The sequence below is a fragment of the Urocampus carinirostris genome, chromosome 4, assembly GCF_059441175.1.
Source record: "Urocampus carinirostris isolate Australia breed hairy pipefish chromosome 4, RoL_Ucar_1.0, whole genome shotgun sequence".
Classification (NCBI taxonomy): Eukaryota; Metazoa; Chordata; class Actinopteri; order Syngnathiformes; family Syngnathidae; genus Urocampus; species Urocampus carinirostris.
This window is the reverse complement of record NC_142352.1, coordinates 10436149-10459189: the sequence shown is the minus strand read 5'-3', so window position 1 is coordinate 10459189 and position 23041 is coordinate 10436149. Positions and strand designations below refer to the sequence as shown.

Genomic DNA, 23041 nt, shown 5'->3' with positions numbered 1-23041 from the left:
CAAATATCATTCGGAAGGTTTAAGTCTTGGGATTCAAGAAATGCCAACCATTCCTTAGTTTCTATTTTCTTTTTCGCTCGCAACTTTACTGTGCATATGACAATAAACACTTGGAATTGAGTTTAATTCACTCAACTCATCACAGCAACATCAAGATCGTTCTAAAACAAGATACCGGGGAAAATATAAAGCCGCATAGCTCACCTAAGTTCTCACGTTCAATAATGATACGCAACCATGGTCTTCTTACAACCGTGAGTGTAGTAAATCCAGGAGAGTAAAATATTTACAAATACAGACTAATGAAACATGTTTCTTTATGGCGTAGTTTAGCAAGCTTGCTATTCAGTCATCTTTTTCGGCCAATTGCAGGGTTTGATTTGGCCCTCTAGCCTATTCGAGGCTCCGAATAACTTCAGCCAATAACGATCGATTTAACGGATGATTGACACATCTTTTTCAGCCAATTGCAGGGTTTGTTTCGGCCCTCTAGCCTATGACCAGGGTAGATAGATAGATAGACTTTGTGGTGTTTTCATAAACATCAGAACCATTTTGAAATACGGATAAGGAGACACAATGATGCACGTTTCCTGGGATCGCGACTCTGTCTGCTCACTTCCTGGTTGTCCCAGACACAACGTACACCTCAGGCACGCACATGCACAGATCAAACAAGGCACACTCAATAAAACATCACTCTGCATGACAGGCTGCATCTTTTCCTCCTAACTGATATTACCCAAGGCCTTCCAGAAGGCGCTCACCTTTCCAACTTGAAATCTAATTAGCTAAACCAACAGCTTTCTCAAACACTCGCGTAATGTCTCACGGCCTTCAGATGTCTTTGCGAAGGCCTCCGGGCAGTTCAAAAAAATGCAATTAAATCAACACAACAATACAGATTCTTGTGCAGCTCGTCCTCTTCAAATTTAACAGCTGTTAGCGCGATTACTTGTGTTATATACTAATCATCGTAGTACCCATCTATTAACGTAACAATGCTACCAGCCACTAAATATCATTGAGAGACCAATGATAATAACAACAATAGCAATAATATCAGTTATGGTATAATAGTAACAATAACAACAAGGTAAACTATAGTTGTAAACCATCCATTTGCAACGCAATATTTGGAATCTCTAGTAGATAGATAGATAGATACTTTATTCATCCCCTAAGGGAAATTCACATTTCCAGCAGCATCCCTGAGCTGAGAACAGTACAACAATAAAGCCAAAAGAATACAATATACAAATACCCAGTGTGACGTGCAAATGCCCACTGTAGCGTGTTATATAGAGTAACTAAATAGTGCTACACAGAATACATATTGCAGTAAGATTCGGTAATATCCAATGTAGGTGGTGTGGTTTAATGTGGGCATTTTCTCTGCCAGGTGGAGTTAAAGAGCCTCATGGCATGAGGAAGAAAAGATCTCTTCAGTCTGTCCGTAGTACAAGACAGTGACAGCAGTCTGTCGCTGAAACTGCTCTTCTGTCTGGAGATAATGCTGTGTAGTGGATGCGATGGATTGTCCATGATTGACCTCAGCTTTTTCAGTGCTCGTCTCTCAGCTACTGTTGTTAGGCTGTCCAGCTCTTTGCCCACAACAGAGCTCGCTTTCCTAGCCAGTTTATTGAGACGAGAGGCATCCTTCTTCTTGATGCTGCCTCCCCAACACGCTGCCGCATAGAAGAGGGCGCTTGCCACTACTGTCTCATAGAATATTTTCAGGAGCTTTTTGCAGATGTTGAAGGAGGCCAGCCTTCTGAGGAAGTAAAGTCGGCTTTGCCCTTTCCTACATAGAGCTTCTGTGTTGGCAGTCCATCACTCATAATCATACCCATTTTCTACATGTCTGTATTCTGCCAGTAATGTTTTTTTGTATTTAAATTTGAACACGTGAATATTTGGACATTGTTTGATCTCGTCTTGTAAATTGTCCCAAAGTTTGACTCCACACACAGGCACACACATACTTTTCCTGGTGGTTCTCACCATTGGGACTTTGAATTTACTACAGCCCCTAAGTTATAACTTCCATCTTTTTGGATGTTTTCTGGCACTATGTTATTGTTGACCTTAAATAGCAGTGAAGTGAAAAATGTTACTAAATCATCCAATTTTAATAACTTGGACTGCAGGAATAAAATATTAGTATGATCACGATATCCTACCCTGTGTATGTCGTGAACTTTTGTAATTATTGCCCCAGACTTCTGCACAATATGTTAAGTATGGCAGAACTAGAGAACAAGATAATCAATACAATGCATTATAGTTTAAAAGGAATTTTGCTTTATTAATTACTGAAATGCTTTTAGATACCTTCGTTTGTATGTGTCTGATGTGTGTTTTTCCAGCTTACTTTAGCGTTTACTATGACCCCTAAAAACATAATTAATAATACAGCACCATCCATTTTAACTTCTAAATCTTGAATTGTCTTGCGATTACTAAAGAATATTACTTTGGTTTTATTTAAATTAAGAGATGATGGATATAAATAATATCCATCCATACTCTTAGGTTAATTAATCCACGATTAATACAGGTTACTAAATCAATATAATTATCATTTGAATCGAAAATGTTAGTGCCGTCTGTAAACATGACTAATTTTCATAGTTTTGAAACATAAAAAATATTGTTAATATATAAATTGCGCAATCGCGCACTGCCCGCGCATTCTTAGCGCACAAGAAAATCTAGCCAGTTCACAAAAATCAGGGCTCAAAATTGCTAATTAAGAAGCAAATTAAGTCAAAGTTACAGTGCATGAAGGTAAAAATACACTGGTTCCCCTGACGCTGTTTTCTAAATGTGGTATTTTGAAGTCAATGTCGAAGTACAACGAAGTTGAGTAAATTCAGTACAGTTTTTCGAGAACCGGCTTCCTCGGCTCGGCTCACTAAAGAGAACCGACTATTTTGGGTCTCAAACGGCTCTTCAGGTTGTTTTTGCTTCTTTTAATCCCTACACGATCAAATATTATGTAAAATTGTGCACAAAATGACTTAAAGGAAGGGGGAATAGAACAAAAAAGAAAAAATACCAAAATGAAAAAGTAGTGCAAAGCTGAGAAAAAAGAAAGTTCTGTATCGTGCAACCGACTAAATAAGCCCCCAAAAATGTTAGTATTATGCGGCAAAAGATACCAGGAAAAAAAAGAAATGAAAATCTTGTGAAAGAATTGTTGTAAAAACAAATGACGTTTGTAGGCCGTACAACCTTTGCAATAATACATTAGTCAATTCATTCAAAAGTGAAAAATGTTTTTGCATTGCCCGGAAACTCAGCAAGATCTAAAATGTTTGATAATGACTCAGTTGCAGGGTTGTGTAGGGTTACTTTAACTTGATTACTTTCAATTACTTTTGGATTACTCCAATACCAAATATGCTAATAAAAGACAAAAGAAACAAAATGGGAATTAAATTACTAAATTTTGTGCAGGCTTGGGGAGTAACGGAATACATGGAACGGCAAAAATGATGATGGCAAGCTGTTTGGATTTATTTTCATTTTATTTCTGTCGCATTTTATGTTCGTTTTGCCTGACATCAAAGATATCAAAGCCAGGAGAGAAAGCTTACCACGCGTTGTGTGTCATAATTTTATCCATATTTAGTTTCTTTTCTAGTTGTACCTCTCTCATACATGTATGTGTGAATATTTTGTTATACTTAACAGTTAGACCTGGAAGTCTGTTGCAACACACCAAAGGGCTACTGATCGGATTGCATCATATTCATCTCATCATGCGGTTAAAAAATCTGCAATACGAAGAGGAACGGCCAAGTACTTTCAGTAATTTTGAGACGACTCTCTCGGAGCGAGGCTCACTCTTAAAAGTTCAGTACCTGCAATTTGAGTCGTCTTCTTTGAAAGGCATCACGCTGCACCTCTGGCCTCCAGATATTGAATTGCAACAAGAAAGCGTGGGCTGTTTCATTTTTTTTCTAAGCCTCGCGATGTCACTTCTGATGACAAGTGGGCTTATGTGAATACCTGTTGAGCACTTCCTGTCACTTCATTCTGAGACATAAAGGCATCACAAGCAATAACTGCGTGGCAGTCAAACGTTTTTTTTCTTGCATCAAAATCCTCGCTTGAGAACGTGGTAAAAAGTCTCGTTTTTCAGTGCAGTAGTTTGCTGCTCTCGAATGCATGAGTTCTGAATGGACTTAAATTGTAGTAAACAATTCAACAAATTCCTTTTCTTTTTTTCATTAATGACCCAACAGTGCCTGTCACGACAAACTGGACTTTTATATTGTGTATGTCAGGTGGTTGTAGAGTTTGGAGCAGTATTCTGTCCATCTATTCATTCTATTTTTTCATCAGTTTCCCTGCCTCATCCTGAATGGTGCTGACTTTTGTCTGTTTACCATACAATAAATGCGTGTATTCAAGGAATTTCAACTCCTTGCCCTGAAGAATTCTCGTGCCGGCGTGATGAAGGGGCCTATCGTGGAAGGAGAGCCGGAGCTAGCTAAGCGGCGTTATAAGTCTTCGGTACCATCCGTAATAATGGTAAATGCGAACTCACGACCAAATAAGATCATCGAGTGCTGGTGGAAAACATCGAAGCGCACAGGGAGCGCAGTTGCTGTGTTTTGCGGAAACGTGGCTCACGTTTAGCATTCCGGACGCTAACGTGTAGCCACCCGGAGCTACCCGGAGCAATCCGGCTTCAACGCCGCTAAACAGAGACACGAAAGCCGGGGGGAATCGGAGAGGAGGCGTACTTGCTAACACGAGGTGGTGTATCCCTGGATTTTCACATCTGCCGCAGGGATGTCAAACTTTTGGACTGGCGTGACGTCATCCGCTCCGCTACAAGCACCCCTAGGGCATCATGTTCATCTGTTAATAAACAACGGTGTAGACTGCTGGAAGTGTAAAATTTCCCTACGGGGATGAATAAAGTATCTATCTATCTATCTATCTATCTATCTATCTATCTATCTATCTATCTATCTATCTATCTATCTATCTATCTATCTATCTATCTATCTATCTATCTATCTATCTATCTATCTATCTATCTATCTATCTATCTATCTATCTATCTATCTATCTATCTATCTATCTATCTATCTATCTATCTATCTAAAGCGCTTTGGGAAGTCATTGACTTGAAAAGCGCTATAGAAATGCAGATCATTTCATTTTTTTACCAGCTCGGTAGCCTAGATGGTAGGGCGCCCGCTCTGAGACTGGGAGGTCGCTGGTTCAAGCCTCAGCCGAGTCATACCTAAGACTTACAACATTGGTACTCATTGCCTCCCTGCTTGGCGCTCAGCATTAAGGGTTGGAATTGGGGGGTTTGGTCACCTAATGACTAAAATGGCTGCGCCCTGTCTGGCTGCATCGGCTCGCTACGGGTCAGGTGTATCGACACTTCGTTCAATGTGCATTGTTACAAAGAATGACAATAAAAGTAAATTCTATTCTATTCTTCTTTTCTATTCTTTAGTTTGTGTGAGGTATTTAAAAAATCTTGAAGGTTTTCTTTGAATTATTCTTGTTGAGGCACTCTTCTAACTCCGGACATTGGTTTTTGATCATTTCTCCTTTGCTTTTCTTAAGCTTTTTCTGATTTTCTTGTTGGCTGCTTTATACTTTGCTGCTTGTACAGAGCTTTTTCCTTTTTTCCTTTAGTTCTCGCATGGTGTCGCTCTGTTGGAGAATTGATCTACTTCCGGTGATTTCCTAAAATATATTTTGCCGCTTCAGTCATTGTGTCTAAAAACTTGGTGGTCAGGGTTTCGACATCTTCGTCCAAGACGAGCAAATGAGCATACTTCCGCTGATAAAGGCCTGGAAGCTCTCGACATCCTCAGGGTCTTTCAGTCGCACAAGGTCAAACTTGATTCATGGGTTCCGTGACTTTTTGACCTTCTGGAGGCGAACACGGAAATGATCATGACCAGGTCGTGAGCGCATCCCACATCTGCTCCTGGATACGTGCTGTCTTGATTCTACTTTTGATACGTCGTGGAATCATGATGTAGTCAACCTGACTGTGGTGAATTCCATTCGGGTGGTGCCAGGCAATGTTCCCTGTAATTTTCCACGGGTCTAAGCGTTCGCACAAAGTCGGTGAGCAACGATTCAAACAGTGAGCAACTATAATCCCAAGTGTGGCAAGATAGTTAATTATCAAACAGGTCCAAAACTTGACATCACGTTACATTTTGCTGAATTTCCGGCAATGCAAAATTATTTTTCTCTTTTGAATGAATTGACTCATGTACGATTGCAAAGGTTGTATGGCTTTTTGGGGGCTTATTTAGACGGTTGCAAGATACAGAACTGTACTTAACCACATTTTTTTAGTGGAAGTACAATGTTGGTAACAAGATTCACTTGATGTTATTGGAAATTATTTGAATGCAACACAAACTTTTTCTTCTTTTTTCCGTGTTTTTTTTCTACTTGTTTTTAAATTCCTTTGAAAAAAGTCTCATTGCGTTGATTTTTTCCGAGCTGTTACTTTTTTCTTTTTGTTCTCTATTTACTTTTTATTACTTACTTTTATTTACTTTTTTCCTATGTTTTTTCTTTTCTTTTTTTCTGGCCTTTTTTTCTCTTCCTTTTGTTTCTTTTTTTCTCAGCTTTTCACTACTTTTTCATTTTGGTGTTTTTTTTCTTTTTTGTTCTATTCCCCCTTCTTTTAAATCATTTTGTGCATAGTTTTACATAATATTTGGTCATGTTGGGATTAAAGAAGCAAAAACAACCTGAAAAGTCGTTTAGGACCCAAAAGAGCCGGTTCCTTTTAGTGAGCCGAGCCGAAGAAGCCGGTTCTCGACAAACTCTACTAACTTTACTCAACTTCGTTCTACTTCGACTCGACTTCAAAATACCGCATTTAGGACACAACGTCAGGGGAACCTGTGTATTTTTACCTTCAAGCACTGTAACTTTGACTTAAGTCGCTTCTTAATTAGTAATTTTGAGCCCTGATTTTTGTGCGCTGGCTAGATTTTCTCGTGCGCTGAGAATGTGCAAGCAGTGCGCAATTGCGCACGTGCGCAGCTTAGAGGGAACACTGCTTGCTTGCCAATTTTCAAATGTGAGGAAGCGCTCCAGTGTCCGTGACCTAATGCAACACCAGTGCGAGCTGGGCTTCGTTACTCCTTAATCCGTCGTTTTATCCACAAACGGTGTTTAATATGTTCCTAACTTCCCTTTTGATCTCTTACCCTATCACATCAGCAATAGCAGTGATCTGGTTGTTTTGTATTTTGCTCGACATCTCCGTAAACATCTTATCAGTGGAAAGGTGTTAACGTAACTCCATGACTCACAGCAATGAGAGAAAGAAGCTCCACCTAGTTCCCTTTGCTTTGAAATCCTGCGCTTTCATCATGTTCTGAAATAAATATTCCTGCTTGCTAACCCTAACCCCAAAAAATGAAACCCTCTCTAAGTCTTATTAAGATTCCCCTATTTTTTTTCACCTTTTCGTCGTGGAGCTCTGGTTCTGCTCATAGGTCGTGGGCCAGAGGTGGCAAAACATTTTCCTGCTTGTGAAAGGCTTGTTCGCTCAAATCAACATAAGTTTTTCTTATTTTCCTATTTCGTTTTTGGCGCGATCGCTTTGGTGCATTACCGCCCCCTAGGTAACATTTCCTTATGCCTTCATAAGGCGTTGATGTGGCCAACTCAAGAGCTGATTGGCTAAACCTACAGTTTCATTGTCATTTGTTAGGTCTTACCAGGGCCTGCAGATCTGCTTCTGCAGGCCTCTGGGCAGATTTCTGAGCCCAGCAACAACTAACAATCAGGGTTGGGTAGGGTTACTTTAAGTTGATTACTTTCAATTACTTGTGGATTACTCCAATACCAAATATGCTAATAAAAGCCATAAGAAACTAAATATGAATAAAATGATGACTCACAACACGTGGTAAGCTTTCTCTCCTGGCTTTGATCTCTTTGATCTTTGGCAAAACTAACATAAAATGCGACACACGATCCGGTGATCACTGGTCGCGGGAAGTCAACATCATTTTTGCCGTTCCATGTATTCCAAGCCTGCACAAAATTTAGTAATTTTATTCATATTTAGTTTCTTTTGTCTTTTATTAGCATATTTGGTATTGGAGTAATCCGAAAGTAATTGAAAATAATCCAGTTAAAGTAACCCTACCCAACCCTGTTCATATGTTTCCTTTCTGACCTGATTTCTGGTCCACAACAAAAAAGGGAAGGAACATAAGACAAACAGTTTTCTATCATGTCACAGCCAATGTTGCTTTTAATCTTCTACGGGTCTGAGAGTTCACACAAAGTCTACGAGCTTCACACGGAATCACATAGAGAAACATCAAACCTAACCAAATCATTAGCGAACATGTCCGAAACCTAACATCAATTAACACTTTGAAGAGTTTCCGGTGACACCAGTTCGTTTTTTACATTTTAATGAATTGACTTATGTACTATTGGATAAGGGCAGCATGGCAGCGCAGTGGTTGTGCGGCACAGTTCATGTCATGGGAACCTCCTGCGTGGGTTCAAATCCAGCTCCAGACTTCCTGTGCGGAGTTTGTATGTTCTCCCCGTGCTCACGTGGGTTTCTTCCGGGCACTCCGGTTTCCTCCCACATTCCAAAGACATGCATTTCAGGTGAATTGGCCGGTCCAAATTGTCCCTAGGTGTGGATGAGCGAATGAGTTGTCTGTCCCTGTGTGCCCTGCGATTGGCTGGCAACCAGTTCAGGGTGTCCCCTGCCCACTGCCCGGAGATGGTTGGGATGGGCTCCAGCCCCCCGCGACCCTAATGAGGATAAGCGGTACGGCTAATGAGATGAGATGAGACTATTGGATAGGTTTTACGACCCACAAACTTTACTACTTTACTACTTTAACATGAGATATCGATTTTTTTTTTTACATATTACTAAAATTTAGGGGGATTTATTTAGTCGGTTGCACAATAGAGAACTGTATTTAATCACACTTTTTAGTGGAAGTACAATTTGGCAAGATTGACTTGATATATTTGGAAATGTTTTGAATGCAATTTAAAAAAAACTTTTTGTCTTAGTTTTTCTTATTTTCCCTGTTTTTGTACTTTTAATTTCTTTCCCCTTTTTCTTTTTTTTATCATTTTTTTCCCAGCTTTTTACTTATTTATCTTGCTTTTTTTAAACCATTTTTCCTGTATTTTCATTTTTCTTTTACTTGTTTCTTTCTTTTTTTGCTTTTTCCTCTTTTTTTATTTTTTCATCTTTTTTATTTTCTCTCACTTTCCTTTTTTATTTTTCACTTTTTGTTTATTTTTCTCTCATGTCAAGTCAATTCACGTTTATTTGTATAGCCCTTAATCACAAAGAGTCTCAAAGGGCTGCACAGACCACAGATTATTGTAAACCACAGACTATGATGACACCATCCCCTGATCTAAAACCGACATGAGGGCAAATAATACACAGATATTGTCAACATAAAATATAGGTTATTCATACGATATAGAACAGAAGTGTGTTTCAAGCTTAGATTTAAACATTTCCACTGAGGATGCAGATCGAATCTCAGGGGGAAGAGTATTCCACAGCACCGGGGCCCGAATCGAGAACGCTCATTAGAGTATTTTTTTTTAAATAACACGAAAAAAACAACTTGTTTTTATGTTTTGGCACTCTGGCACAATACTTCTGAAAACGTAGTTTATGACACTGAATGGGTTTAGATCTCGGGTGTCAAACAGGCGGCCCGCGGGCCGGATCAGGCCCACTAAGGGATTGAATCCGGCCTGCGAGACAATGCTCAGAGAAGCGCAAGAGAAAAACAAGCCGCAGGTTGAAATATATCCTCTTGATGTTGCCAAAGCCAGGTGCCTCTCACAAACGCTGTACTTGGATTTTTCTCTTTCTTTGTTCCTCTTTCTCTCTGTCTTTTTACCTTCTTTTGCTCTCTTCCTTTTATATTTTTTCTCTTTTCTCTCTCTCTCTCTCTCTTTCACTTGCTTTCTCCCTCTCTCTTTCTCTTTTTCCTCCTTCTCTCCTTCTCTCTTTGTATTTCTCTTTGGATTTTGTACTTTCTCTCTTTTTTCCCCTTCTCTTTTTCTCATTTCATCTCTTTTGTCTCTCTCTCTCTCTCTCTCTCTCTCTCTCTCTCTCTCCCTTTCTCTTTTTCTTTGTCCTACCCTCTCTACTTCTCTCTCCCTCTTTTTCCCTTATTTCTTTTTCTCTTTTTTTCTTTCTCATCTACTAGTCCGGCCCCCGAGAGAATGATTGTTCTATCGTGCGGCCCCCGAGTTAAAATGAGTTTGACAACCCTGGTTTAGATGGACATTTTTAAATGAAGTGTGTATTATGAAGTGGCCTCTAGTGGGATAAAACTTCATTGATTCAAATAATAAGCAGAAATACATGATCATATAAACGTACATTTTGTGTTTGTCTGTGAATTTGGCGTTCTTGTCAAGAACCGGAACAGGATCAGGACCCAAATGCGTGACCTTTCTCACACAAGCCTTTTATTTTATGCGAAATGGGGAGTCATGCACGTTAGGCAGCAGTCTGGCGTGGAATGATTGGAATCAAGAGGCCGATGAGATCGATACCAATTGCCCGAGCAGATATCGGACCGATGGGGTCGATACCGGACAGGATGGGACAGACAGGATTGATATTAAAACAGGATATCGAAATTAAACAGGACAAACTAGACGGGAACGAAACTGGGAACCGATATTGAACAGGACAACATAAACGGGAACCATAAGGGACAGGAAATACAAACAGGAAACAGGACCGAGTCAAAACCCACGTCTTGCGAAGCAGAGGTTCGTTGACGGACTGACCAAGGAAGAGTGAGAGCACTGAGAAATGAAATGAACTGCATTTATATAACGCTTTTCAAGTCAAGACTTCCCAAAGCGCTTTACAGTGTGCCTCACATTTCCCAATAGCGGCCGTGCAGCCATGTAAGGCGCTAACCTGCTTATTTGTATTAGGGGTTCAGTGTCTTACCCAAGGACACTTCAACATGTAACACGGAGGAGCCAGGATTTGAACTGCGATCTCTTGATCCCAAGACGAGCGCTCTACCTCCTGAGCCACTGCAGCCAATCTGTCGACGAGCCGCAGCTGGGACCACATGGGCGGGGCCAATTGAGCGCTATGGCAACCGTGACAGTTCTAGGTTGTAGGGCAGGGAAAAAGAGTCAAAAGATTTTCTTTTTATTGTACATTTAATGTTTGTATAACAACTATTTGAGTAGCCATTTGTTACCTGAAAAGAACATGTAACACGGAGGAGCCGGGATTCGAACTGCGATCTCTTGATCCCAAGACGAGCGCTCTACCTCCTGAGCCACTGCAGCCAATCTGTCGACGAGCCGCAGCTGGCACCACATGGGCGGGGCCAGTTGGGCGCCTTGGCAACCGTGACAGTTCTAGGTTGTAGGGCAGGGAAAAAGAGTCAAAAGATTTTCTTTATATTGTACATTTAATGTTTGTATAACAACTATTTGAGTAGCCATTTGTTACCTGCAAAGAACTTCACGGATACATTTGGATTGAATTTGATGATGTCCCCCCCAAACAGGAGCAGTCTGCCTCCGTGACCGTCTCACGTCTCGCTTCTGTCAGACCTTGCGTCGCTTGGACCGATGCCATCTGCCCGGCGTGCGAGCGAAATGCTGCCAAACCTGCAACCCGACAACAAGCCACCCCCTGCAAAGCCTCGCCCACTTGATCCCGTCAACTTAGCTTGTGTTTACTTATGGAGGGAACGTAAATAATGACTTTGAGGATAATCTATTCGGTCACCGACAAAAGGCTATGAAGACAGCCGGCTTAAACCTAACGTGTATGGATTCATATACAGTGGAACCTCGGTTTTCGAACGCCTCTCAGTTCGAACAAATCGGAGTCCGACCAAAAATTCCGAGAAATTCTTGCTTCGCTGTTCGGTCAAAAAATCGGAGTTCGAACTCCAGTAATGCGTGAGTGCGTACGCTAGGGTGCGATGCTGAGCTGCGTACGGGTGTTTAAGCCCCTTATTATGCATCCGAAGAATGTCAGTGCAAGCAGCAAAGTTGCTACAGGTGAAAAAAGAAAAGTAGTGCGTACAACTATTGCATTTAAGAAAGAAATAATAGCCAAATATGAAGGAGGTGTGCGAGCGCCTTCTGCTGATCACCACAAAGGTAAGAAATCCTATTCATAAGATTACGATAACGCGAACGTACGATTAGCCTGGGTTAGCTTTAAGTTTACGTTAAACATTCAGGGTGTTGGAACGGAGCCCAACATTGAGGGTGTTGGAACGGAGCCCCCTTTCCAATGAACCGCTCACCACTTGTTGTGGAGACCCGGGTGCTAAATGACTTGTAAACGACCTGATTTTTTTATTTTTACACGTTCATGTTAGGGAAATCTTTCGTATGGAAGATTACGATAACGTGAACGTACAATTAGCCTGGGTTAGCTTTATGTTTACGTTAAACATTCAAGGTAAACATTCAGGGTGTTGGAACGGATTAAAACGATTTACATTATTTTTTAATGGGAAAAATTATTTCGGTGCTCGAACAAATCGGTTTTCGAACAATGTTCTGGAACGGATTATGGTCGAGAACCGAGGTTCCACTGTACTTTGATTTTCGGAAGACGGTACACCACAATTGATTGTATACAGGGTTGGGTAGGATTACTTAAACTGGATTACTTTCAATTACTTTTGGATTACTCCAATACCAAATATGCTAATAAAAGACAAAATAAACTAAATATGAATAAAATTATGACTCACAACACGTGGTAAGCTTTCTCTCCTGGCTTTGATCTCTTTGATCTCCGGCAAAACTAACATAAAATGCGACAGAATCAAAATGAAAATAAATCCAAACAGCTTGCCAACATCATTTTTGACGTTCCATGTATTCCGTTACTCCCCCAAGCCTGCACAAAATGTAGTCATTGTATTCATATTTAGTTTCTTTTGTCTTTTATTAGCATATTTGGTATTGGAGTAATCCAAAAGTAATTGAAAGTAATCCAGTTAAAGTAACCCTACCCAACCCTGATTGTATATGTTAAATACCTAAGTACGTATCTACAGAGTGAAAGGTGCTTACATTCCATATGTGTCAGTTTACCGGTGCATACAGTATTTACTCATTTGTGCAGCTAACGAAGGGATGACTCATAAGGCCATACATGGACATGAACGTATGAATAAATAAAAACTTACAATTATGTGCCATATAAAAAAAAAACATAAATAAATCACGTAATATTTAAACATATGATATAAATGCAATTTATTCATATATTTATGTCATGATTACTGATGTGAGTCACATGTGCCTGCTTCTTTGGCGCCAACTGCCTCGGACTCTGATTGGCTCCCTGTCACTATTTAAACCCACTCCTTTCGGTCACCTGTTGTCAGTCCGTCGGCGAACCTCAGTTTACTCTAGGCAAGCTTTTCGACTCCTGTTTTTGCTCCCATCTGTTTCCTTAGTTTCTTTTATCTGGACCACGTTTTTTGCTCTCCTGTCCCGGTTACTGACCTGTTTTTTCCGTTCCCGACACCGCCATCACTCGCCACGGAAGTGCCAGTTCCGCTTTCAGAGCGACCTACTTCCCGCGACCCGTGATCCCCGGATCGTGTGTCCAATCCTTTCCTTTCTTCCCAATAAAACCGAGAGAAACACAAGTGGGTCCTGTCTCCGTCCTGGTCCTGACATATTTATGCATTTTGTCTTAGTTTGTTGTGTACTAATTGGCGTATTTTGCATCATTAACTGTTATTCCAATGAAGATGCACCTCAAAGTGGCTGAGTTTTTCACCTGTTGGTTGATCAACTCAAGTCATTTTTATTTGTATAGCCCTTAATCACAAAGAGTCTCAAAGGGCTGCACAGGTTATTACACAGACAATTTTTCCAAACTATTATTACATCATCCCCTGATCTGGAACCAACATGAGGGCAAGAAAAAACTCAAAAAACCTCAACATGAGGAAAATGAAGAAACTTTGAGAAGGGACCGCACATGTGGCAGCCAAATTGTTTATCACTGTTGAACCAATAGTTTACTAGCTCAACCAGTTTGACCCGCCCCCTCATTTGAAAAACATTTTTTGCGACACAAAAACAAAAACAAATTAAAAACTGCATAGACGAAATAATAGATTGCATTTATGTCATGTTTTGGCAGTGTTGGGTGCATTACTGAAAAAATAATTAGATATAATTATTAATTACTTCATTTAATTTGGGATTACCGAAACCCAAAAGCAGCGCGTTACTTTCAGAGTAACGCGCTCTAGTTACAGATTACCAAGTATACTAGCATGGAAGTCAACCCACTAAAATTGCTTTAAAATAGCCACATGATGAAATAAATTGAAGAAAGCGTGTACACCTGTGGAAGCGACGAACCCTTCATATATCTTTGCTTGTGCAATCTTGAAAGCTTGCAGACAATCACCTAGCCGAGGCACTCTACATCCATTTTGTCTCTGGGCTTCAAATCACTCAAAGATCTCCTTTACGTCCAGGGTTGGGTAGGGTTACTTAAACTAGATTACTTTCAATTACTTTTGGATTACTCCAACACCAAATATGCTAATAAAAGACAAAAGAAACTTAATATGAATAAAATGATGACTCACAACACGTGGTAAGCCTTCTCTCCTGGCTTTGATCTCATTGATCTCCGGCAAAACTAAGATAAAATGCGACAGAAACAAAATGAAAATAAATCCAAACAGCTTGCCAACATCATTTTTGCCGTTCCATGTATTCCGTTACTCCCCGAGCCTGCACAAAATTTTCTAATTTTGTTCATATTTAGTTTGTTTTGTCTTTTATTAGCATTTTTGGTATTGGAGTAATCCAAAAGTAATTGAAACTAATCCAGTTAAAGTAACCCTACTCAACCCTGTTTACGTCTGAGTACTCTCAAAAACGTTTTTCCTTCAGGCATGGTGTATTGCAAACATTATTTTGCAAATAAAAAGACCGCAATTCAGCACGACTTTAGCATAAATTCTGTGCTGATAGTTGCCGTATTGGTTTTGTTGTTCCTGTATGCCCACATGCTTACCCACATGCTGCCTATTATTTGCTACTGGTCACACATGAACAAAAATTGACCCCTTTAGTTCAGTATTTCATGTAATAGTTGTAAATGCAGCTTAGATGTGAGTACATACAGTAGGGAAAATATCTCAATGAGGACAAATTCAGCGCTCTCATACTTGGTGCTTAGTGTGACTGTTCAGTTGTACTTTGTAGGTAAACATAAACATGCACACCCTGCATTAGTGGTGGATTAAGGGTTGTATGTTGTAAGCAAAAGAGAATTTGATTGCAATCAGAGGACATGCTTTTAAAAAGTAGCAGAGTAACGCACTATGTTGAAACGACAGATGAGTTACAAATTTTTATTATTGACAGTGCTTGTCCTGAAAATAGTAATTCCGCTCCAGGAATGGATTACAAATGTTCCAACACTGAATGTAGGTATTACGCGAGTTATTTATGTATTAATTTATTTATATGACATATTTGTAGGTATTTAGGAGTACCGTATTTTCCGCACTATGAGGCGCACCTAAAAGCATTTTTTTTTTTCAAAAGCTGACCATGCGCCTTATAATACAGTGCGCCTTATATATGGATTCATATTAAGTCGCAGAGTCTTGCAACTAAGGCAAGCAACCGCCGACTAGATTTTCCCCCGAAGGCGAAGTAGTCCGCGGTGTATGCTGGGATTTATATACCGGCGTTTCATTTCCTAACCAATGTGTCAATCGTCATTTGAATCAGTCACTATTGGCTAAAGTTATTCGGAGGTAAAGGGGCGGATCCTTTTTATCATTTACAGGCTCGCATAGGCTAAAGGGGCGAAACAAAGCCTGCAATTGGCAGAAAAAGATGAATGTGAATCACACAATGGGTTGCACTACGGCATAGAGAAAACATTTTTTACTATTCTGTATTTGTGAATATTTTACTCTCCTGGATTTACTACACTCACGGTTGTAAGAAGACCATGGTTACGTATCATTATTGAACGTGATGGCTGCAAGAGAACTTAGGTGAGCTATGCGGCTTTATATTTTCCCGGTATCTTGTTTTAGAACGATCTTGATGTTTCTGTGATGAGTCTATTTTTAAACTAAATTCAATTCAAAGTGTTTATTGTCATATGCACAGTAAAGAACCCGGTTTCCCTGCACAATAAAATTCTTACTTTACTGTCCACACAGTTGCCAGAAAAAAATTAAATGGAAACTAAGAAATGTTTGGCATTTCTTGAATCCCAAGACTTTAACCTTCCGAATGATATTTGGAACGATGCATTTGAGTGATTGGTGACATCGTACAGACACCGTTTCCGTACATGTCTGAGACACGTATTTGCTTCTTTGCAAGCTTTTGGAATGTTAAGGGGGTAATAAGTTGGACTGAACTATCTGTCTGGTTTGTCGACCTTCCCATTGTAGCGCCTTATAATCTGGTGCGCCTTATGCATGGAAAATATAGGACCAAAAACTATTTTTTGGTGGTGCGCCCTATAACCTGGTGAGCCTTATACTGCGGAAATTACGGTACATTAATTTCGAAATATGGCTGGATCAGTCCTCCATAGACTCACAGCCGACGTCGTATTCCATGATTGCACAAACTGAACCGAAATTCTCTCAGAACAAAATTTAAGTTCATGTTTTGATGGAAAGTTAAGATCGCATTCAACTGTATACGTGGTTAATACGGCAACCTAAAATAATGCAGAGAGGTGCTTAATGATTGATTAAGAAAACAAATATTGGGGAAAATGTGATCACCAGGAACAAAAAGACATTTTGGTGCTCATGGCCAAGATCAAGCTAGCTACAGGTTTTTGTTGTTGGCTTTTATTCAGAATATGCATTACAAGTACTGCAAGGCTTCCTGATAATTGTTAAACGGTTTCTCAAAACAAAAGCATGTAAAATAGAAAGAAAATGAGGACGCACATAATAGAAGAGAATATACCTTTATTGTCATTGTTACAACATGGGATATATTGTGACAACGAAATTGGACGACTCCAGAGCCACATTTTACAGTGAGGATAAGGAAAACAAAGAGATAAAGGAACAAAGAAGATGTTTTAACTGTCTTTGTTGTATAGAATTGGTTCCTCCGGACGGGGGGGTTGTATGAGGGGGTGAGGGACAGACAGAGATGGGCGGATCCAACTAGATGTTTGATCTTACTGTACACACGGTCCAGTGTTTTTTCCCTAATTGCTCAGTCCACGTGTTGAATGGATTTGGGAAGTACTGTCCTTAAACATGCCCGATTAAAGTCGCCGGCGACAATAAAAACTCTGTCGGGGTGTACAGGCTGCTATCTATTGATAGCAGCGGGCAGGAGATTTAGCGCTATGGTAACGTTAGCATCCGGTGGAACGTTACCATCCGGTGGAACAGCAATCACAATGACCACAGTTAGCTCTCTCGGTAGATAGAAGGGTCTACACAATACTGCTAGAAACTCTATATCGAGTGAGCAGTGTGTGTCAATGATTCGGCTGTTATTTTAGCGCATAGTCCCCAACCCCTGTTTTTACCGGAGTCTCCGTCTCGTTCATGCCGGTAAAGCGTGCGTCCTGCTAGTTGGACTGCCGTGATGACAAAAAGACTCCAGTTTCGGACGCTGTTGGTGGCGACCCGCAGCTCAAATTCACTCATTTCGTGGACGATGGATCTGGCGTTGGTTAGGATCATGCTTGGGAGCGCTGGTCTGTGTGGTCGCCTTCTTAGCCCAGGCCCGACTGGCAGCCTTTTTCTTTTGCTCCGGCGTTGTTGGCAGGCAGATCACCCAGGGAGATCCGGTGGTCTCTGTATACCCCTCGGGATGTTGTGGATGTTATTGTAGTTGCGAAAGGAGTAGAAAGTAAAATATGAGGGATAAAAGAACATTGAAAAACAAAAGACGAACTGGAGCCCGTGATGCCGCTGCACTTGCGCGCGCCGCCATCTTGGATATAATAAAAACCTCCAAAAAAATAAACCACAAAACGAAGGGAAAACCAAATACATATTCAGAAAGGAGTCAGCAGAAGCGTAGCTTATCAGCGCTCACTCCTTTACAAAACAAATATATGCGTGTATATACACATACATATACCCATACATATACATACACACGCGCATATATACACCAACATACATACATATACACTGGCTACATACATGCATGTACATAATAATAATAATAATAATAATAATAATAATAATTTCCTTGTATTGTCATTCTGTGTAACAATGTACACAGAACGAAATGTCGATTACACCTGACCCGTTGTAGCGAGCCGATGCAGCCGCAGCCAACAGAGGGCGCCGCCGACCACTTTTTAAGTCTTAGGAATGACTCGGCCGGGGCGCGAACCACCGACCTCCCAGTCTCAAAGCGGGCGCCTTACCATCTAGGCTACTGAGCTGGTATCGTACAACATCGTACATACAATCCTATATGCATTAAGTATGCACAGACACATACTATATATATTCATTTTTATATATACACAATATATATATTATAATATACATAGATATACTGGCCCATCGCCCCTGTTAAATATCCATATATTCAATTTTAGATACATGTAGGCTTTGTAAATTTACACTGAAAAGAGCCCACAACCCATTCAGAAGATGGATAGCAAATGTCACTTTTGATTTATTAAGTTTCTCTGAAATGGAAAACGCCAACTGCAAAGTGTCAGACCCTGGTATCTTTCACCAAGTTTCCCTAAATGGTTTTGACTGCCGGCCAGCGTCATAAGCCGGCAATACATCTTTTGTGATAACCACGCTCCATGAATAAACACATCCTATTAAAAACAAAGGAGCCAAACAGCTTTATCGCCAGCAAGGAATGTGGAATTGTATTAAATGTGACGTGACTCTAAAATGTGTTGGATGTATGCGTGTATCTTCAATCTTATTGACTGCAGACTATGCATTTCTTAGGTACGTGTTCCACATCCAGCACATCTAAAGTAAACTTCAATAACATCTCATTAGGTTATGTGTACGTCGGGAGATTAGATTTGAGATTGCAGTTGAAAGTGTTCTGTGTATAAAAGATTACTTTTATTTTTAAAAAACATGACTTTAATCCAGGGGTTTTGAGTCAAAGACTGTATTGTGTGAAAAAAAAATCGACAGGCGGAAAAAATGAGTTTTTTGTATCAGGTGATATTCTCAGAGGCAGCACGGCGGCGCAGTGGTTAGCGCATGTGCGGCACAGTTCAAGTCACCTCCTGCGTGGGTTCAAATCCAGCTCCAGACTTCCTGTGCGGAGTTTGTATGTTCTCCCCGTGCTTGCGTGGGTTTCCTCCGGGCACTCCGGTTTCCTCCCACGTTCCGAAGACATGCATTTCAGGTGGATTGGCCGGTCCAAATTGTCCCGTGCAACCTTGTATGGAATGATGTTTACAGAAACAACAGGAACTGGGACAAGGGCTGATATGATAATCAGCGCTTCCCGGCGCAAGAGGGGCCTTCGTGACGCAGGGGTCCAGACATTGAGGCGACGAGGTGGAGCACACATGGCCGTTCCTGGCCTGCCCATAGGAGGAGTCGGCACGCCAGCTTGGGAGAGACGTAGGTCGAGAGAAGAACTTCAGAAGATCGGGGTGAAGGAGAGAGAGGCAGGACGAAGACTAATTCGAATAATTTGGCTAATTCGGCTAATTCGATGGAATTCACTTAGTTAATTTGTGTAAGAAAATAAATCTGCCCCCGTGTGAAAATGTCGGCTATTTTTGTCCAAAAAGAAACGAGCATGCATTGTTAGGGGGTGTTTGGGTAATGGAGTCAGATAACTAATTCGAACAATTTGGTAACACATTTTAATATAATTATTTCCTAACACCATTCTTGCGTGGGTTTCCTCCGGGCACTCTGGTTTCCTCCCACATTCCAAAAAGATGCATTTCAGGTGAATTGGCCGGTCCAAATTGTCCCTAGGTGTGAATGAGCGAGTTGTCTGTCCCTGTGTGCCCTGTGATTGGCTGGCAACCAGTTCAGGGTGTCCCCTGCCCACTGCCCGATGATTGCTGGGATGGGCTCCAGTAAGCGGTGCAGCTAATGAGATGAGATGAGATGAGATATTCTCAGATTTGATACATTGGCAATACATGAGGAAAAATGATCATGTAGACCAGGGGTGTCAAACTCATTTTAACTCGGGGGCCACAAGATACAACAAAAATTCTGTCGGGGGCCAGACTAGTAGATTAAAGAGAAAGAAAAAGAGAGATAAAGAAATAAGAGAAAGAGGGAGGGAAAAGGAGAGAGGGCGGGACAAAGAAAGAAAAAGAGAGAGGGAGAGAGCGTGAAAAACAAAAGATAAAAAGTCGTGAGAGGGGCAAAAGAAAGGGAGAGGAAGAAAGAAATCCAAAGAGAAATAGAAAGACAGAAGGAGAGGAGAGAGAAAAGAAAGTGCGAAGGGTAGGAAGAGAGAAAGAGAAAAGAGGAAAAAAGGAAGTTAGAGCAAAAGAGGTTAAAAGACACAGAGAGAGAAAGAGACAAAGAGCAACAAAGGAAGAGAAGAAGAGAGACACGGAGAGTGAAAGAGACAGAGACAGAGAGTGGGAGAAAAGGGGTGGAAAAGCGAGAGACGGAGAGTGAAAGAGACAGAGAGAGAGAGAGAGAGAGAGAGAAAGAGAAAGAGAGAAAGAGAAAGAGAGAGAGAGAGAGAGAGAGTGGGGGAAATAAATACAAGTACAGTGTCTTTGTGAGAGGCACCCAGCTTTGCCAACATCAAGTGGACCTATTTCAACCTTCAGCTTGTTTTTCTCTTGCGCTTCTCTGAGTGTTGTCTCGCGGGCCGGATTCAATCCCTTAGCGGGCCTGATCTGGCCCGCTGGCCGCCTGTTTGACACCTGTGATGTAGACTACCAATACTCTGAGTTAGAAGTGTGCCTCATGAAGAACCATTCAAAGAAAGCCTTCCAGATTGTAAAATGCCTCACACAAAGAAAACAAGATGAGGCAGGAAAACTAATGAAAAAAAATATAATGAATAGATGGACAGAATACTGCTCCAAACTCTACAACCTCCTGGTCCAAGAAGCAGGCAGAGGGTCACTGACCCAGTGAACATACCTTAGCAAAGGCGACAGTCCAAATATTTGGCAGGTAGTACTCGTGTTCAGGAAAGGAGGCAAGGGTTTAGTACACTGAAAACAAACAAGGCAATCATCGTTTTGTCCCCCCCAATATTATTTGATCAGTTGGAGAAAAAAAAAATGGAGGGGCTCGAGGGGATTCCTTCTTCCAAGGGGGGGCGTGACAGAAAGTAATACTGCTGTATTCTTTTTTTTTTGCAAGAACCTTGCATGTTCACCAAAGTTCCCTCTAAATTTCCAGGGGTCTGAGCGTTCACACAATGTCGGTGAGCAACGCTTGAAACAACCGTGAGCAACAGCAATCCCAAGTATGGCAACTAAGTTATTATCAAACATGTCCAAAATTTGACATCACGTTACATTTTGCTGAGTTTCCGGCAATGCAAAATTATTTTTCTCTTTTGAATGAATTGACTCATGTACTATTGCTAAGGTTGTACGGCCTACAAACGTCGTTTGTTCTTACAATTCTTTCGCAAGATATCCATTTCTTTTTATTTCCTGATAGATTTTGTCACATAATATTAACATTTTGGAGGCTTATTTAGTCGGTTGTAAGATACAGAACTGTACTTAATCACATTTTTTAGTGGAAGTACAATGTTGGCAACAAGATTCACTTGATATAATTGGAAATTATTTGAATGCAACACAAACTTTTTCTTCTTTTTTCCATGTTTTTTTCTACTTTTTTAAAAATTCCTTTAAAAAGAATCTCATTGTGTTAATTTTTTCCTAGCTGGTCCTCTATTTACTTTTTTCCTTTGTTTCTTTCTTTTTCTTTTTTCTGTTTTTTTTTTTCTCTATTTACTTTTTTTCCTTTGTTTTTTTTCTTTTATTCTGGCTTTTTTCTAAATTGTTCCTTCTTTTTTCTCTTCCTTTTGTTTCCATTTTTTCTCAGCTTTTCACTACTTTTTCATTTTGGTATTTTTTTCTTTTTTGTTTTATTCCCCCCTTCCTTTAAGTCATTTTGTGCATAATTTTACATAATATTTGGTCATGTTGGGATTAAAGAAGCAAAAACAACCCGAAGAGCCGTTTAGGACCCGAAAGAGCCGGTTCCTTTAGTGAGCCGAGCCGAAGAAGCCGGTCTTCGACAAACTCTACTAACTTTACTTAACTTTGTTCTACTTCGACTCGACGCACATTATAGCGCACAAGAAACTCTAGCCAGCGCAGAAGGTCGAAGTAGAACGAAGTTGAGTAAAGTCAGTAGAGTTTTTCGAAAACCGGCTTCTTCGGCAGTAGCTCAGGAGGTAGAGCGCTCGTCTTGGGATCAAGGGATCCCAGTTCGAATCCCGGCTCGTCCGTGTTACATGTCAAAGTGTCCTTGGGTAAGACACTGAACCTCTAATACCCCCAATAAGCAGGTTAGCGCCTTACATGGCTGCAAGGCTGCTATTGGGAAATGTGGAGCACATTGTAAAGCGCTTTGGGAAGTCATTGACTTGAAAAGCGCTATATAAAAATGCAGATCATCATTTCATTTCATTCGGCTCGGCTCACAAAAAGAAACCGGCTCTTTCGGGTTCTAAACGGCTCTTCAGGTTGTTTTTGCTTCTTTCATCTCTATATGACCAAATATTATGTAAAATTCTGCACAAAATGACTTAAAGGAAGGGGGGATAGAACAAAAAAGAAAAAAATACCAAAATGAAAAAGTAGTGAAAAGCTGAGAAAAAAAAGAAACAAAAGGAAGAGAAAAAAGAAGGAAAAATTCAGAAAAAAAAAGCCAGAAAAAAAGACAAGAAACAAACAAAGGAAAAAAAGTAAATAGAAAACAAAAAGAAAAAAGTAACAGCGAGGAAAAAATAAACACAATGAGATTTTTTTTAAGGAATTAAAAAAAATAGAAAAAAAGGGAAA

The 23041-nt window shown here is 40.4% G+C and overlaps 1 protein-coding gene across 3 annotated transcripts in view; it reads left to right on the top strand.

Annotated features, from left to right (window-relative positions):
* The window catches only part of adamts7 (ADAM metallopeptidase with thrombospondin type 1 motif 7), a 223794-nt gene that overhangs the window by 182844 nt on the left and 17909 nt on the right, over positions 1-23041 (top strand). The window contains exon 24 of one of the 3 annotated variants that reach the window (XM_088333620.1): positions 11577-12366. The exons of 1 other annotated variant lie outside the window; for it this stretch is intronic. In XM_088333620.1, the coding sequence (XP_088189746.1) occupies positions 11577-11740 (164 nt within the window). In that variant the 3' untranslated portion in view covers positions 11741-12366. Of the gene's footprint in view, positions 1-11576; positions 12367-23041 lie in introns of those variants that run through there. One more of the 3 variants, XM_088333621.1, reaches the window with a different exon arrangement.